The 17,512-nt window shown below is 35.3% G+C and overlaps 2 protein-coding genes and 2 long non-coding RNA genes across 11 annotated transcripts; 2 read left to right on the top strand and 2 right to left on the bottom strand.

The window, feature by feature from the left end:
• Window positions 1-1,115: 1,115 nt before the first annotated feature.
• Window positions 1,116-1,930, top strand: LOC140038625 (uncharacterized). Its single transcript, XR_011842201.1, has 2 exons — window positions 1,116-1,406; window positions 1,554-1,930. It is a non-coding gene; the product is annotated as an uncharacterized lncRNA (long non-coding RNA).
• A 1,480-nt stretch (window positions 1,931-3,410) lies between these two features.
• Window positions 3,411-5,443, bottom strand: LOC113737202 (uncharacterized). Of its 2 annotated transcripts, XR_003459953.2 has the most exons (4): window positions 5,303-5,443; window positions 5,039-5,137; window positions 4,451-4,554; window positions 3,411-4,338 (listed from the first exon to the last, which is right to left on the bottom strand). It is a non-coding gene; the product is annotated as an uncharacterized lncRNA (long non-coding RNA). The 2 variants fall into 2 exon arrangements; XR_003459951.2 differs by having other exon boundaries at window positions 5,039-5,443.
• Window positions 5,444-9,108: 3,665 nt separating this feature from the next.
• On the top strand, window positions 9,109-13,273 carry LOC113737258 (mitogen-activated protein kinase kinase 9-like). Its single transcript, XM_027264510.2, has 4 exons — window positions 9,109-10,028; window positions 12,622-12,643; window positions 12,774-12,962; window positions 13,157-13,273. Exons 1-4 carry the CDS (start codon window positions 9,109-9,111, stop codon window positions 13,271-13,273), a joined length of 1,248 nt encoding a protein of 415 aa, XP_027120311.2.
• Window positions 12,371-16,738, bottom strand: LOC113736320 (pentatricopeptide repeat-containing protein At1g04840-like). Of its 7 annotated transcripts, none has more exons than XM_072084627.1 (4): window positions 15,384-16,738; window positions 13,537-15,290; window positions 13,030-13,190; window positions 12,371-12,923 (listed from the first exon to the last, which is right to left on the bottom strand). In XM_072084627.1, the coding sequence occupies exons 1-2, from the start codon at window positions 16,600-16,602 to the stop codon at window positions 14,458-14,460; spliced, it is 2,052 nt and encodes a 683-aa protein (XP_071940728.1). In that variant the 5' UTR covers window positions 16,603-16,738; the 3' UTR covers window positions 12,371-12,923; window positions 13,030-13,190; window positions 13,537-14,457. The 7 variants fall into 7 exon arrangements, with proteins under 7 accessions (XP_071940728.1, XP_071940729.1, XP_071940730.1 ...); XM_072084628.1 differs by having other exon boundaries at window positions 13,030-13,729; window positions 14,413-15,290; XM_072084629.1 differs by having other exon boundaries at window positions 13,030-13,745; window positions 14,454-15,290.
• Between the last annotated feature and the right edge of the window lie 774 nt (window positions 16,739-17,512).

Raw genomic sequence — 17,512 nt, 5'->3', positions numbered from 1 at the left:
CCTTTTCTTGTGATTTCTTAATTATCATAATACACCAAATTTATTGCTTAACTTTCGTAAATTGATCAATGTAGTTCTTTAATGAAAATTTAAGAGTTGATAACAAGATTAAAAAAAAAACTCTTTAACAATTTTTGTATCATTGGTTCGGACAAAAAAAGTTTAAATTACTTAAAATTATGATTGATTTATAGTGCTTTTAAAAATAACTTGCAATAATTTGTAACCATGAGAATACCTTTTTGGGCTAACTTAAAAATAATACAGACAAGTTTATTTATATATAAATTTTAGCATGCTGTATCTTTTTATTTGTCAAGCCATCGATTTAGATAAAAAAATAAAAAATTCAAATATGTGTAAATGATTTATAAATTAACTCAAAACACTTTATAGTAAAGAAAATATTATCTTTGTAACTTGCAAAAACTTCGATAAACTTTCAAATATATACTCTTGGCATTTAAAAAAAAAACACTATATTTTGTTGCATCAAAATAAATCATTATACTTTTTTTTTTCATTTGTTATTAATATACTCATGTTTTGGTAATAAAACAACAAAAAGGCAAATTTGGAATGAGATTATATTTACTCTCTCAAAATAAATTTTTTAATATTATATTTTAAAATAGGTTGTAAATGATATAAAAAGGTTAAAGTAAGGGAGGCAACTAAAGTTTATGAAATTCGAGAGTGCCAAGTGAAACTGTCAAAAACTTTGAGGAAGGTTTCTGAAATTATCCCATTTTCATTTAGTTGGTTTAAACCAATATTTGGTATACAAATTATGCCAAATATTGATTTACTGCAACCGAGTAGAAAAATACATAAAATATTACAAGATTATAGTGTATTAAGGGTGTAATAAATAAATATATAATAGAAGATAACCCATTGATAAGGTATATATGCTGCATCTTTGTTCATTTAGGATGTAAGAAAATGTGTTTAGAAGAAGGATGAGTGAAGAAAGTTACACAATCCATCTCCTACTCTGTCTTAGATTTTCTGGCTTGGGTCCTACAATCAGGGAGGGACATAAGATATTTTCCCTGGTCCACTGCGCCTGCAAGAGAAAGTTGAATGGTGTTCATGAATTCAGGTATGCAGCAGCCATCAGGCTTAAGTTTTGATAATACTTGAGACACTGTACCATGTCGAAATATGGTAATCTACACCATCCATTGATGGGGGATCCATTTTCACAGCTCCAGACTTTGTTCACCAGTTTTTCCTGTATCTTGAATCTTGATCAACACTCAACTGGGGTGACTAACTCGGGAGGCAACTCTGTGCTGTGGGTTTCCATTGTTCAACATTGCAGGGAAAAAAATGCTAGCCTAGCTAGTCCTTTTGGGAAAAGAATCAGCTGTGAATCTGTGGCCAGGTTGATGATTCTCCAGGTGAATCTTCTGCAGTTACCGACAATGTCCATTCATTCCAAAGGCATAACATCTTTTGGAATGGATTTGCACTCAGTAGTCAGGACAGTTACAAACTCTGGAGATTTCTAGTCATGGGTTAATGATGTTGTTCAATATTCAATGCAGGCACGATGAATGCTCGAAGCAGTTCAGAATGGCAATGCGAAGCATCGAATCAATTGGTTTGAACCCTGTTTCACGCTCAAGAAACTAGAAGTCCCATTCATGAAGGCATCATGAGACCTGCAAGAGACTTGTGTTGTTACATTTTGTTTCTTTTTCTTCTTTTGTTTGTCCTACGTTTTTGTGGGCTACGAACACAAATGAGTCTAGCCCTGTTTAACTCTCAAAAGACTAGAAGAGACTTATGCTGTTGCATTTTGTTTCTTTTTCTTCTTTTGTTTGCCCTATGCTTTTGTGGGCTACGAGCACGAATAAGTCTAGCCATTATGAACATTGAAAACTAAGCTCAAATGCAGCGTTGATGAATCAGTGATTTGGAAGTGATGTTGTAATCTGTAAATGCAATAGTTCTATCCTGTTGGAATTTAGAGCATAAACTACAAAACAACACTCAATGTTCCAAAAAAAAATAAAATTAAAGCTTACTAAAACTTATATTGAGGGTTGGAAAATGAGTTTAAATTCTACATTCATGACTTCTTTCTTTATTTATAGAGCATATAAGAAACAAATTAACGCAATTTTTGCTAATTAATTTCCTAACGAATATCAATAGATAATCATAATTCAAAATAGTTGAATTTGTCAAAAGATACTAAATGTGAAAATACTCCTAACAACTAACTAGCAACTTAACCTATTAACCAAATTGACTTATTCTAAATTTAGAAAATTGCAGCAGAAGTTGCATTATTCCAACACTTCTCCTTACTATTTTGGTTGCAAATTTTGAATTGTCTTCTAAAATCTTTAAATCTTGTTTTAGACACGACTTTTGTAAGAAACTTTACAAACTGATGAATAGCCTTGCAACGAACTACTTCTTGTAGTTTCTTGGGCCAAATTCTGAATTGGTTAATGATGTTCTTAATGTATCCAAATAACACTTTTGAGAGTTCAAAGTAGAACACCCTTCTACAATATTTAAACCACCACTATCTTTGGATATTTCTTGCTACAATGCACTTTTGAAAGTTTTTCGAAACCTGTGGACTCAAAAATAGTAAAATTAATTATAATCTTCATAAATATCAAGAATAAGTTTAATGCATCGTCTTATCAACATATCAATAATCTCCACCTGAATTCTTTTAGGATTTGAATTTTTGATCTCACAATGTTATACTCTAGAATCATCAAATGTTGACTAAAAGAAAAATCTACCTCATAATTGTTAAATGCTGACCAATTTAGAAAAAATTTTTCTCTATTCATTTTTATTGAGAAAAGTTCATTCTCAATAAGATCATCAATAGCAGACGTCATTATTATTGTAACAATGATATTAAAAAAATGATGTGTGAATGCTAGCCTTGGATCTTTATCTAACTGCAATTTTGTGATATCTAATTTGTATATTTGTCGGATCTTCAAGTAGTGCTACAAAATGATTTATCTCCACCACACACTACAACAAAAATGACCTTTAACGGCATTTAAAGGTGTCAGTATAGATAATCTAACCTGACACTTTACCTTTCCTCACACCTCGGACGAGTGTCGTCCCTTCCAATGTGGGGATAGGCTCGTAGCATTCAAACGTGTCAGGAAAACTATGCTGTTATAGCATCCCATCTGCCAACAAAAATTCCTTTTCTTGATAATCGAAAGTGTCAGGATAGCTATAGTACAACATTAGAATATCGAATTCTATGCTGACACTTTTAACTGCCAGGAGTTTTTTTTTTCTTTTTTTTTTTGATATAGAAGCAACCTGCAGGTAGTGTTCCCTGCTATACATTCCGTCAATCAGAAACCCAAAGGACTTGTAAAATTATCCCAAAGAACAGAATGCATATAGTAATCTAAAAGCAAATGTCAATACTCAAAAATAATTTGTTGAACTAAAAGTCAATAACAACTACTAACATAGCAAATCCCTAACAAGTACAAATTTAGTTTCTAAATTTCAAAATCATAACCAAGATTACAACATTGAATAAACACAACTTTATTAAGAATGTTGTAGCTGATTTGTACCTTTGCTTCTTCACTTTTCCAATAACCCCAAAGTTTTATCTATTGCTCTTCCCGAACCCTTACATCCTTTTGAAACCGACCACATACAAAACAGAGGACTCAAGACCAATATATCTTCGGCTATGTTTGCAGCTTTAGCATCAGATTAGTAATTGTAAATTAATGGCTTTGGTTAATCATATTTGCTAGCTTCAGCTTCTGCAGGATCCTTGCTGCCTTGACTTGCTTCTGATGTTGCCCAGCTTTCTACAATCTCCCCAGGTCAGTTGCTTGCAATTACCCCATATCCTAACTTGTTCTTAATTGGACAGATTGTTGCAGCAGAGTTCATCTTTTGATGCAAACGTCAATATGTTCCATTTCCACTACGCTCAAACTCCTCGTGTTGTATTCTCACTGTTCCTGAGTGGCTTTTTTGTGCAACCTTGTCCATATCTAATCTGGATTCACTAAACTGTGCTTTGTTCTATCCTTCCAGATTAGCCATCGTAAATTGCAAGTAAGCTGAATGTGCTCCTTCCCAGCAATTAAAAAAAATCCCTTCAAGCTTTTGCAAATTACAGAAGGCAAATATACCTTCATCCAATTGAAAAAAAAAAGCTCCAAATCCTCACAGTGAACTGTTTCTCACTCGCATCTAGCACTCCAGCATATTTTGGGGATGCCTTGCTCTAGCGTATCACCTACATATGAGGTCTCTCAAACATGTAGTAATAGAGCTTGACCCTGCTAGTAAATGGGAAAATGACTTTTAAAGTCATGCAGAGCCAATAATTCGAGTCAGTAGTTTGTTTACACACTGTGTGCACATGTGACTTTCATATAGAAAGTAATAAAAAATTTTCTAGTATTTACCATACCTATGATAGTAGGACCCACCCAATATAGATTGCACCCATGCCTTCTTCACAATTACAGTTCCTAGAAGATGGCAAAGTTCCTATGTTGAGTAGGACTTCTCTGGCTGCATAGAAATTCACAGGTTTAAGCATCATCAATGACAACCTAAAAAGCCATGGCTAGTCAGCAATTTGCCGGCACTATGTTCATTTTCAATGGACTATAACATGTGTAATATGTAAAGGAAACCTGTGTATATATATGTCAACAAAAATCTCACAAGATAACCTAGATATTAAGTAGTAAGCCAACCAAGTACAGTGTCCATTTGCTATGTTGCCACATTTTATCGAACAGGTTATGGGCAGTAAGTGCATAACAAAATAGTCACATGAATCAAGTCGACAATCGAGAGGAACAAAGCTGAACAACAAGTGCATTCAAATCATAAACTATTACTATATCCATTTCAATCTCAAACAGACGGGACTAATCTCAAATGTAATCAATTTAGGGCAAACTTGAAACTTAACCCTCATAATTCAACACAATAGAGTACACAGCTTCAAGAATAGCTAATAATGTCCAGAAAAAAGCTTAAACATTACCTCATATGCAAAATAGTGATTGGCTGCCATGTACACGAACATATAAGTAAGGGGGTTGTACTCGAGTGCAGGTACAGAAGCATTTTTTCCTCTCATCTGCTGCAATTTGCAATTGGCAATTGGATTGTGTTTTGTTTGGCTCTAAATAAATGGTAGCAGTAATGGGAAAGCTTGAAGAATGGACAGCTTCTTTACGGTGACATTTAGCAAAAACATTATCTAATTGCTCAAAAAATAAAAAAAAATTACCATGCAATTACATACATTCAATGGGAAAGCAAGGAAAGTTTGTTTGCAGGGAGATTCAGCAGAAAAAACTCCAAGTGTTTTGGCTAGAGATAATTTGCCGAGGATAATTTGTTGAGGAGTGAGTGTTTCTCGTGAGAAAGATGAGATGAAGCAAAATTTGACTAAGTCTTTTGGCCGGCAATTTGAAAGTTTTAAATATTTCATGGCAAATGAATCTTCCGCCAAAACAAGCCGATGTCGTTTAGTGTCTTTCTTTTTTTTTTTAATTTGGGCATATCTCACATTTTCTCAAGTGTCATGATATGTAGTCTAAAGGCACATTATTATTCTTATATCAGATAAAATAAAATAAAAATAGAGTATATATTATTGAGTTGATAACAAGTGTCATGATAGAAATGCTATAATGACACAAACTATCAAGTGTCCTTATAGGCATGTCAGGAAAGGTCATTTTTGTTGTAGTGACATCTCATAGATTATTAAGTACTAAATAAGTTCAAAGTTTTACAGCCCAAATTTGATAGTTTTTACCACTAAAAATTAGAAAGTTAGAACAAAAAGTTCTTTCCTATCATGGTTTTGAATTGATAAAGGATCTTCACCAATTACACACACCCTTAACAAAAAGGAGAAAGCCCTTAAGACATAGGCTCTTGATATAACTTTGTTGGAATTAGAGCATAATCTACTAAACAATACTTGGTGTTGAAAAAAAAAAAAAACTAAAACTTGTGTTGAGGATTGGAAAATAAGCTTAAGCTCTTTATTCATGACCTCTCTATTTATAGAGTATACAATAAACAAATTAATATATTTGTTACTAACAAATCTCCTAATAAATCTCAACAAATAAGCGTAATTTAAAATAGTTGAACTAGTTAAAAGACACTAAACGTGGAAAACTCCTTACAACTAACTAAGAACTTAACTTATTATTATTTGACAATAAAACATAACTTAGTTGGCAAGACACTTCACCTGTAATCAATAGGCCACGGATTCGAGTTATTAGGGGACTAGGTGGAGAATCACCATTGATCCTTACATTAAAAGAAAAATAAATTGACCTATTCTAAAGTTAGAAAGTTGCTGCAGAAATTGCATTATTCCAACAAATCCCTAATGGGTGGAGCATGGACTCGTAAAGGTTAGTTGTTTACATGATATTCCACCGTTCCACCAAGAGCAAAACAATAGGGTATTTCGTTTTCTCACGCATGGCTGCAAGTAAAAGATCATAGAGCAGAATAGCAAAAGGTACTCAAAATCTTCAAATTTCGCAGGGCAGTCTTGGATGAATTAAGGTTCTCATGTTTTATCTATGGGTTCTAATCGTGTAATATTTGAGAAATCCGTTTAATTCACTTTTTGCAGGGTTATATCAACCAAAAAAAAAAATGATTCAAGAGGTGCATTAGCCCTCTCTTTCTCCCTTATGTGAAGAGAAGAGATGATTTTTTTTTTAAAAAAAGTATTTTAACCTACTAAATCGTAATAAATCTTAATTTGCCCCAATTACAAAAAAGAAAAAAGGAAAATAAAAATTTGATAAATGAGAAATAGAAAATACCAAATCAAAATATCAGTTTTTTTTTGTCTATTTCTTATTTTAAATATGCTTCTTAAATTTTATTTCTTATTTATCTATTTTTTATTTTCCTTTCTTCTTTTTTGTATTTAGGACAAATTAAGATTTATTACAATTTAATAGCATAAAGTACAGTTTTTTAGAGAAAATTCTAAAATTGTGATGGAAAAAAAAATTATTCTACAAGGGGGTCAATTTTTGAACTTAGTTCTACAAATGCGAGTTCATAGACATCGCATTTCACAAATGCGAGGTTAGTGTTCCAGAAAAAATGAGAAATGCTTTGGAAAAAAGTAAAAAAGGCAACAGAAAACTCGCAGATTTGGAATGCGAGGTGAGTATCTCGCATTTTTCGAATGCGAGGTACTCAATCTGAAACCCAATTCAAATATGTTTCGTAGCCTGCAGAAATTGGCGGTCACTTTCTCTTCTCTTTTGCTGAGGTAGACACCAGTCCAAGCATCTCAGTTGTCCGCCATTGCTGAGGTAATTCATTGATCTCATCTTCCACTGGAACTAACAGAGCTCTAAATTTGGGACATTGACAGCCTGTGCCTTCTTGTATTTGCTGCTTTTGATATTGAGCTAGCCTAATTCGGACACCTTGAGAATCTATCCTTGGGGATCTAGCTGAATTTCGGATGAAATCTCCAGCAACGGTTGACTGGCAGGCAGGCAGAATGTGGCTGGAAGAAATGATGCTTCCAGAGCTATTCATATTCAAGGTTTGGAAGTTGGGTTGCCGTCTAGTGTTTGTAAACTCTATTATATTGAAATACAATTTGCTTGAGCACAAAAATGCAGGATAACCCCAGACACAGAGTGTAACCCCAGATATGATTACGAGTAGAGAGAGCCATTTTGGGCCTTCGTTGTTATCAACAATTTCGTCCTCATTTCTCTGATAACTCGAAGCAGGCGTGTATCACTCGCTTGATGAAGACCTTACCTCGCATTTAAGAAATGCGAGGTCATATACCTCGCATTTTCGACCTCTTTTTTTTTTTTTTTTTTTTGTATTTGTTTGTTGGAAAATTCAGGGAGAGTTCACATTTGGTAAATGCGAGCTCAAGGAACTCGCATTTGATAAATGCGAACACCCCTTTTACAGAATCCCATACAAAAAATATCCCCTTTGTAGAATTTTTTTAAAAATCATCATAATATTAGAAATTTCTCCAGTTTTTTAATATCATCTACTCTTCCCTAAAGATAAAAAAAAAAGAGAAAGAAAACCAAAAAAAAAAGTGATGAAAGGGGATTATGTATAAAAACTCTTGTTTGACTTTTTTTATATTGGTGGCTAGTTTTATTGGAAAAGGGATTATGTATATATTTTTAAATCATAATGAGTTGTATGGTAAAGAAAGGGATTATGTATAGATTTTTAAATCATAATGGATTATGTGGTATAAAGCTAAACCACAAGAGAGTAAACGGTAATTGACCCTTAATGCTCCTGTGATCAATGTCAATGTAAGTCCAACTAATTTCATGTTAGATACGAACTAGTTAGTCCGATTGGTTTGTCTATGGATAACTCCAAAATTTTTTTAACAACAATTTTATTGTTCTAGAATATGATGTAATCATATTCTCATAGAGAAAACAAAATTTAGAAATTATTTATCATAATTTAAGCAAGTCAATCTACTCTCAAAGTAAAGAGCAATCGTTAGCATATGAGACTTTTTAAGATAAATAAGAAGAAATTTTATCACTAAAATTGCTAGGAGTTGTTGAACACCAATTGCTTTACAAAATCTGGAGGGAAATTATAATGAGAATGGATTCCCTTGGAACCCATTTGAGATTAGCAACATGAGAAATTTTTTTTTTTTTTCCTTTGAGGGTAGCAACATGAGAAAGTTCGATAGCATGCCTAATATCATCTATCACCAGGCCAGTGGTGGAAAAATCCTTGTCCTTGTTAGCCAAGAGACTGATGACCCCCAGAGTATGAGATTAACTCTTCCACAAGTAACTTTCGCTCTATATTAAAACAAGAACGTCTTTTCCGCCCCGCCCCGTTTGATAATCCGATCAAAATTTGGAAATAGCCTTGCTGATATAATTATGTGATTTAGCCTAAGTTATATATAACTTAATGTGCCAACAATCTTTGTCGTTGAGTTTTTTATCTTCAAGCGTCTGATTTAGGTTAATTTCTTCTTATCTCCAGCTTCCATGCAGTAGATAACACACAAAAAACAGTACAACACAAATAGCCATGGCACTTCTCAAGAAACCCCTAATCCTTCAAATCGAACTTTCAGACGAAACAATCGAAAACCAGAAAATATTTAACACTTCTTTTACTAAACCTTCAATCACAAACATCAGAGTTGATTCTCAAGAAGTTGCTTGCCAGTCCGATCTTGAGAAACTTCAGGTTCTTGGCTCTGGTAGTGAAGGAATTGTTTACAAAGTACGTGACAAGCAAACATCAATGTTGTACGCTTTAAAAGTTTTCCGGGGATGTCATCCTGCAGATAAAGAGATTGAAATCCTTCGTTCAATGAACTCTCCTTCAATTGTAGGATGCCGCGGCATTTTCGAGGAGAGCATAGGTGAATTAGGGATTCTTCTGGAGTATATGGATGGCGGCTCGCTTGATAATCTTGTGAAAACCAAGGGTTCGTTCCCTGAAAAAACTGTCGCCATCATAGCTTTCCAAGTACTCACTGGACTTGATTATCTGCATGCAAGAAAAATCGTTCATTGTGACATCAAACCAGCAAACCTTTTAGTTGATAAGCAGATGAATGTGAAGATTGCAGACTTTGGAGTTAGTTGTAAGGTTACTGGTTCAGAAGATTCATGCAAAACCTACGCAGGTACCTGTGCTTACATGAGCCCGGAAAGATTTGATCCCCATACCTATGGTTGCAATCCCTTTGCGGGTGATGTATGGAGCTTGGGTTTGACCTTAATGGAGTTGTATATTGGACATTATCCATACCTGAAGCCTGGAGAGAAAGCAGAATCAACGGCTCTCATGTTTGAAATATGCATGGAAGAACCTCCAAGATTACCAGATCTTGCATCAGAAAGTTTTCAAGGCTTCATCCAATGTTGCTTGCAGAAGGAATTGGATAAGAGGTGGAGTGTTTCCCAGTTGTTGGGTCATCCCTTTGTATTGAGTGGAAGGTCTAAGTCATTGACCTGATGAAGCTTGTGAAACCGTAGATTTTATTTTTCAATTTTTTTTGCTTTATTTGTAAATATAATTTTATCTCATTATTTATAATTTCCAGATTATGTATGCTTTGTAAGCAACAATTAATTGCAACCTACAATAATATTAGCATCAGAGTTTGTGATAGAGAATTGGACAAAATAAAAGGACGAGACTAAGAAAACTGAAACTTTTAGTACCTTTTTTTTTTTTTTTTGTCGAAACGATAAGATGATTTCATTGCTTTAATGGTAAAAAAATTACATGTACGAGCAACGGTTCGATCGAAACTCTACAGCTAGTGTTCAAAGACACTGAGGAAATTGTCGCTCCTCATCCACAATAATGCTTAAAGCATCAGCACTCATTTTTTTACTAACTATCATATTTTCTTCCCTATACAAACCAAAAGAGCACATGCAAAACAATCTCTGTAACTGAGAGATGTCTTCAAGTACTGTTGCCATTTTGCTGTCCGCTGAAACTTTTAGTACCACAATAAGATATATGTTGTTTGTATTACAGAACATATATAATTGAAATTAAAACTATTTAGACACATGTGTAAAACTTTCAGTTTCTGATTAATAAAATTATTAAGAATGCTATTTTTCTTATTAGTGAAAGAGAGAATTGGAAAAAGTGAATGAAGTGCTTAGAGAGAGAGAGAGTAGAAATAAAAGGAAAAAGAAATAAAATGATAATAAGTAAAATATAAAAGGTAATTTTATCTTAAACATGAACTAGGTGGTAAAATTGAGTATCAAATTCTTTATGGGGGGCGGGAGTGCAACTAGAATCATAGTTCATAGGAAGAAGAGGAGGGAAACAAATGAAATTAAAAAAAAGGAAAAAAACAAATGAAATCATGGTTTTGATTGAGTATTTCTTGTGATTCTAATTGGATTTGCTGAACAACAGTTAAGAGAATATAGTGGATTTTTTTACAATGCTTTTTTTTTTTTGTGCTTGTTAGCGTATATACAATTGTACGTAAAAAAAAAAAAAAAATCGTATGTAATTCATAGACACTACTGTACCATATTGCCATTTATACCATACTGGTCGCTGATCTTGTTATAATCAGGCTTTTTACAGTAACTGTGGATAAGTTTACTGCAGAAATGAACAACTTGATGCGAATTTGATGTTCAAAGATCATACCAATAACTTGATTTCGTGATATAAGTACTCCGAAATCTGTAGTAAAAACAAAGATACTGATTCCTTGAGTTTTGTTCTTCTCCCATTGACAATGGAATCCGAGCATAACAAAATTCAGATACTTTTGGCCACTTCCATGGCTCCTTTCAAACATTTCTTCTCACTTCTTTATCACTACAAAGATTTGCCACAAATCTATGACAGTTTCTCTCCAACAAGGTGCAAAGAGAAGCCGCACCGGATCTTCATCTAACAATCAACAGCAAATGCAGAAGAATTCTCAATTCTGCATCCATAGTTGTGTATAAATTAACTTCCTCATTATCATTCCTAGCCCTTGTAAGCTAAGCTCGCACACACTTATATATTCCTTGGTTTTGGGTACATGTATACTTGTTAAATGGCCAAGATGACTAATGCATTACTGGCAAGTTGGCGTTGGCAGATGATTCAGATTCATGAGGCTTCCATGCAAATGGCAACGAGCAGCAGATGCTGGGACACTAACCTTCGACGAACTCCCATTTGATCATCATGGTTTGCTTGATAATAATAAGGTCATTGCCCGAAACTAGGGACGCAGACTATTCTGCGATCTCACTGATTGCCTCCTCATCGTCTGCTTTTTTGCAGCGACAGCACTGCTTCATCATCAAGTGCGATTAGTAATGTTGAAGGGATGAAGCACTAAACACTCCACTTGAATACCTATCGCATCGATTGCCAATCTCTCTCCCATTTTCATGTGTTTTTCCTCTTTGGCGGTTGCTTTTTAATAAATCAGAATCATATTATTCTGTCTTGAATGTTGATCTCCATAGTGGAACTATCGTAGCAATTGCTTAGTTCTTCCATGCCGTTAGTTGTTCCCGAGATTGAAACGATAGATCTTTACGCTGTCATGCAGTTGTAGGCCATCTCGTTTTAATTCTCTGTGTGTCTAATGGCACAGTAAAGATTTTAACCACTCTGCTTCAACAAATGTCGTATCTAAAGTGACAAATATACCTTCGTATCAGCGAACCCATCATCCTTTTTTTTTTTTTGGCTTATCATGTTGACTTAGAGCACCAAATAAATAGAAAAAACCAACAAATCTCTGCTCATAACACCAACAATCTGTGTTATCTTTCACTCTTGAAGTCACCGATTTGGGTAAAATTATTCCTGTCTCCAGCTTCCTTGCAGTAAATAACGTTTAACAACGCATGTAACAGTACAATACAACTTAAACAGTCATGGCACTTCTCAAGAAGTGCCCATACCTTCACATTGAACTTCCTGACCAAACAATCAGTAAAAAGGAAAATAATCCCCACTTTTTTCACTGAGCCTTTAACCACAAACATCAAAACCAATTCTCCAGAAATTGCACTTCAATCTGATTTTGAAAAACTTCAGGTCCTTGGCTTTGGCAGCACAGGTATTATTTACAAAGTACGTGACAAGCAAACATCAATAATCTATGCTCTAAAAATCGTCCGGGTGGTCATCCTGATAAAGAATATGAAATCTATCGTTCAATCAGCTCTCCTTCTGTTGTTGGTTGCCAGGGCATCTTTGAGGAAACCATAGGTGAGGTTGGGATTCTTTTTGAGTACATGGATGCTGGCTCACTGGATAATCTTTTCAAAACCAATGGTTCACTCACTGAAGACATTATCGGGAGCATAGCTTTCCAAGCACTCACTGGACTTGATCATCTACATGCAAGAAAAATTGTTCATTGTGACATCAAGCCAGTAAACATTCTACTTGATAAACAGATGAATGCAAGATTACAGATACTGTAGTTAGTAGTGAAGTTACTGGCTCAGATGATTCATGCAAAACTTATGCATGTCCTTGTGCTTATATCAGCCCACAAAGGTTTGATCCGTATCCCTATGGTTGCAATCCCTGTGCAGTCTTGTAAGGAGCTTGGGCTTGATGCCAGCGGAGCTGTATATTTGATATTCCATACTTGAAGCCTGGACAGAAAGCAGAATCAACAGCCCTCATGTCTGAGATAAGCATGGAAGAACCTCCAAGCTTATTAGACCATGCATCATAAAGTTTTCAAGACTTAATCCAATGTACTTGCAGAAGGAATTAAATAAGAGATGGAGTGTTTCCCAGTTATTAGCTCATCCCTTAGTATTGAGCAGAAGATCCAAGTCATCAATCTGATGAAGCTCATACAAACATTAGCAAATTTTTTTCCCTTTTTTTTGGTTAATTAGACTTTATTTTAAATGTATTTGGCTTTGTATTGAACTGAATCTACCTAACTCTTTTTCTGCCATATCAGCATGTCAATATACTCTAAAGGCATACCTTTGTTGCTTTGTAGTTGCACTCAGGACCACAGCTATCTGTACAGATTTCTATTATGTATTAATGCTGTTGTTCAACACAGGCATGATAAATGATTGAAACAGTTCATATCCAATGCAAAGCACCAAACAAATTAGTTTGAACCCTATTTCACTCTCAAGAAACTAGAAGTTCCATGGAGCCATCACGACACCTGCAAGAAGATCAATCTACTCAAAGTAAGAAAAATATAGATATTAAACTGGTTTCAAATTTTACATTCTCAAACCAATCTTCTCAATTCAAAAGCAAAAGATTAAAAACAAAAAACAGATTCTCCTTCTAGGGTTACGTAATCAGCATTATTGCATATAATAGCAACTCACAACTAAATTTTAGATGCTATAATGCTACCACCAACAAATGCAGACTTTAAATTATTAGAAGTAGCTGATAAATATTATTGTAACTTAATCATGTGCAAAAATAAAGCTAGCAGCCTAGATAGCCATTGCCACCATGTATCCTTCTCTATGATTAAGGGGCACAAAGGGACTTTTACCCATGCATCCTCTATCAACTAATTAAGAAAGACAATATTACAGTTACACTTTGGTGATTAGTAATTTTTTGTTTTATTTTCAGCTGATAGCTCAGCTGCACCAATGGAAAGTTGGCAAATCAAAAGAAATTCTTTGAAGTATCCATGCGTACAAGAGATGAATTCATGGAAGTGGCCAAAACAAAGGCAAAAGTAATATTGACAAACTCAAGGTAAACTATATGACAGAGCTATACCTTAGATTGCTTGTTAATTCCTGAGTATATTGAAAAAAAATAGAAACAACAGAGATAAACTAACTTCAACAAACACACAGATTATTTAAAGCCTCTTACATGAACAGAATCACCTGGAAGCACGATTCTTGTGTTCTTACCATGTTACCAATAATCTTGGCATGAGCAAATTCCATCCTTGAAGTGATGGAAACGCTTTATATCTCTTACCACAATCTCTCTTTGACTCAATTTACTGACATGTTTCATCAGAGAATGGCAATCCCCACATATTCTCAGGTTCTTCACAATCCTAAGCACCACCCCAGGACTCGTCCTAATGAGCCCAAAAGCAAGTGCCAGCTTCTCACTATGGGTTCCTAATGCGTCTTCCTTCTCTTCCTCTTCAATATTGTGAAGTACCCACTCAGTCTCTGGAATGTAACCATGTTCCCTAGCACGATTTGTCATTTCTTCCAATTTTGAGTATATCTCTTTTGTGTGCATATGAGCTTGATCACCAGCAACAAAACTATGTAGTTTTCCATGCACCTCCACATGACTCAATCCCGGATCTTTAGCTGCACCTTTATCTTTCATTGAAGTTCTCACTCTTTCCACTTCTTCCCATATCCCTACCCCTGCATAAATGTTTGACATAAATACATAACTGCCTGAATGTTTTGGCTCAAGCTGCAGGAGTTTCTCTGAAACATATTTTGCCATTTCAATGTTTTTATGAGCTCGACAGGCAGAAAAAAGGGCGCCCCAAATTACAAAATCCGGAGTCAATGCCATGCATTGAATAAACCTTAAAGCTTCGTCGAGTTGGCCAGCCCGGCCATATAAATCAACTATTACGGCACAATGTTTCATGGTAGGCTCAATGGAGTAGTCAAGTTTCATGCTATCAAAGAACTTAAGCCCTTCATCTACTAGCCCAGCATGTGAACAAGCAGTTAAAACTGCAAGAAAAGCTACTTCATCGGGCTCTATCCCTGCAAAGAGTAAAATATGCACTTCAGTTCTCAAATAAAACAGTCAAAAGGATTAACGAGATCCAAAATTCAATAAGAAAAGTGTCACTGAACCTGTCAGCTTCATCTTTTCAAAGCATTGCAGAGCTTGCTCAACAGATCCATGAATTGCCCAACCCCATATCATCACGCTCCAAGTACGGACATCCTTTTCTTTTGTGTCACGGAAAACCTGACTTGCAGACTGAATTTGCCCACATTTGGCATACATGTCTATCAAAGCAGTTCCGACAGCTGCATTGAACCGAAACTTGTTGCTCAAAATATACTTATGAATCTTCATCCCAGCCTCAAGTGCCCCAGTTTTTGCACAAGCAGAAAGCACGGAAACAAGTGTTAAATCATTGGCCCTCGCACCCTCCTCCTCGATCATATTGAAGAACATTTCCAACGCTTTTTCATGCATCCCATTCAGCGACAATCCATGAACCATTGTGGTCCAAGAAACCACATTCTTTTCAACCATCCCCTCGAAAAGCTCCACTGCCTTATCCACCTTGCCATTCCTCATCAGCCCATTAATTAAACTATTCCAAGACCCGAAATTTCTCTCTGGCATCGCCTCAAACAACTCCACAGCCTTTTCCAAGATCCCACTTTTACAACACCCATTGATCACCACATTCCACAGAAGCACACTATCAAGCTTATTTCTCTCAGGACTTTCATCGAACAACTGCAACGCAAGACTTAACAACTCCATTTTCGCATACATATCAACCAAAGAAACTCTCACAAAACCATCGAACTCAAGTCCCATCTTCAAGATTCCACCATGAACCATCCCACCAAGCCATTTATCACCCAACCCCACAACTGATTTCAGCACAAATGGGAATGTCAGCCTAGATGGTCTAACATCAAGCCTTAACATAAGCTTAAAAAATTCAAACGTTTTCCTAAACCAAGAATTTTCGGTTAGGCCTCTAATTAATGCATTAAACATATAAACATTTGGGTCAGTAAAAGAATTAAAGATGTGCAAAGCATAGTCAATTGATCTCTGTGAAGAGGAGGAAGAAATTAGTTGAGTGATGATCTTACTGTTGGAAGACATTGCTTGCAAAATGAGTTGGGAATGAATTTGTTGGAGTTGGAGGATGGTTTTGGAGGCATGAATGAGAGTTATGAAATGGGTTTCAGCTTGATTCGGATTCTGAGGGATGATTTTGCTGTAAGATTGGTGAGGTTTAGGGGGTGGAGAAAAAATGGGGTTATTCTTTTTGGAGGGAAGAGCACTTTTTGGTGCCAGAACTCTCATGGCCTTTTTCATACTTCAACCCAGAGTTGCAAGTGTTATTTTTGCTGGGTAAAGAGTTGCTATTCTTCATATTCAATAAAGGGGCTTAATCACACTAAAGTCCCTGTATCTTTTGCACTGTGCCCCACGGATTCTTTTTATTAGCACTAGTCCCATACCATAAATAGCCAAAGTTAAGATTTTTTTCAATTCAAAAAGATATACTGCTTCTTAGTTTCTATCTTTGATTCATCATGGGCTCAGAATTGAAAAATTTTATGTTCTGCTTACAACAAAAGACATATTTAATCTAGTAATTATACAATTAAGCACATATTTAATATAGTGATTATTCAATGCAAACAGAAATGGACAAGGTAGTGTATTTTTCAAGGAACAAATGCTCGGAAAAAAAGGCAAAATCAAAGAACGCATTCTGTGAATGCAACGTTTGAGAAAACATTTGTTTGGATAAGTATTATTTGAAATATTATTTGAAATAATTACTGTAGTATTTTTTGTGATGTGATATGTGTGAGATAAAAAGATGGTTAAAAATAGAAAAAGGTAGGTTGGAAGATCAGAAGAATCCCGGCTTCGCCTACGGTCTCCTCAAAGATGCCACGGCATCCAACAGTGGAAGGAGAGTTGATTGAACGACGGATTTCAATCTCTTTATCAGGATGACAACCCTCGACAACTTTTAAAGCATAGAACACTGATGTTTTTTTGTCACGGCCTTTGTAAACAATCCCTGCTCTGCCGGAGCCAAGAACCTGAAGTTTCTCAAGATCAGACAGGAGGGAATTTCTTGAGAATCAGTTCTGATGTTTGTGACTGAAGGCTTTGGGAGAGAAGTGGGAATTGATTCTGGTTTTTGATTGTTTGGACAGGAAGTTCAATATGAAGGTTTAAGCATCGTCTCTTGAGAAGTGCCATGACC

Source organism: Coffea arabica, chromosome 3e (genome assembly GCF_036785885.1).
Source record: "Coffea arabica cultivar ET-39 chromosome 3e, Coffea Arabica ET-39 HiFi, whole genome shotgun sequence".
In the NCBI taxonomy this organism is placed as follows: domain Eukaryota; kingdom Viridiplantae; phylum Streptophyta; class Magnoliopsida; order Gentianales; family Rubiaceae; genus Coffea; species Coffea arabica.
The sequence above is the reverse complement of the archived record's forward strand: the minus strand, read 5'-3'. Positions and strand labels throughout refer to the sequence as shown.

What these genes read in the sequence shown, in the direction of transcription:
- LOC113737258 (XM_027264510.2), top strand. Translation starts at nt 9,109, where the DNA reads ATGGCACTTCTCAAGAAACCCCTAATCCTTCAAATCGAACTTTCAGAC. An exon ending in CCCTTTGTATTGAGTGGAAG is followed by an intron (nt 10,029 to 12,621) that starts GTCTAAGTCATT and finishes GAAAAACTTCAG; the next exon opens with GTCCTTGGCTTTGGCAGCAC. An exon ending in TTCATTGTGACATCAAGCCA is followed by an intron (nt 12,963 to 13,156) that starts GTAAACATTCTA and finishes GCTTGATGCCAG; the next exon opens with CGGAGCTGTATATTTGATAT.
- LOC113736320 (XM_072084626.1), bottom strand. Translation starts at nt 16,602, where the DNA reads ATGAAAAAGGCCATGAGAGTTCTGGCACCAAAAAGTGCTCTTCCCTCC. An exon ending in TGAAAAGATGAAGCTGACAG is followed by an intron (nt 15,291 to 15,383) that starts GTTCAGTGACAC and finishes TACTCTTTGCAG; the next exon opens with GGATAGAGCCCGATGAAGTA.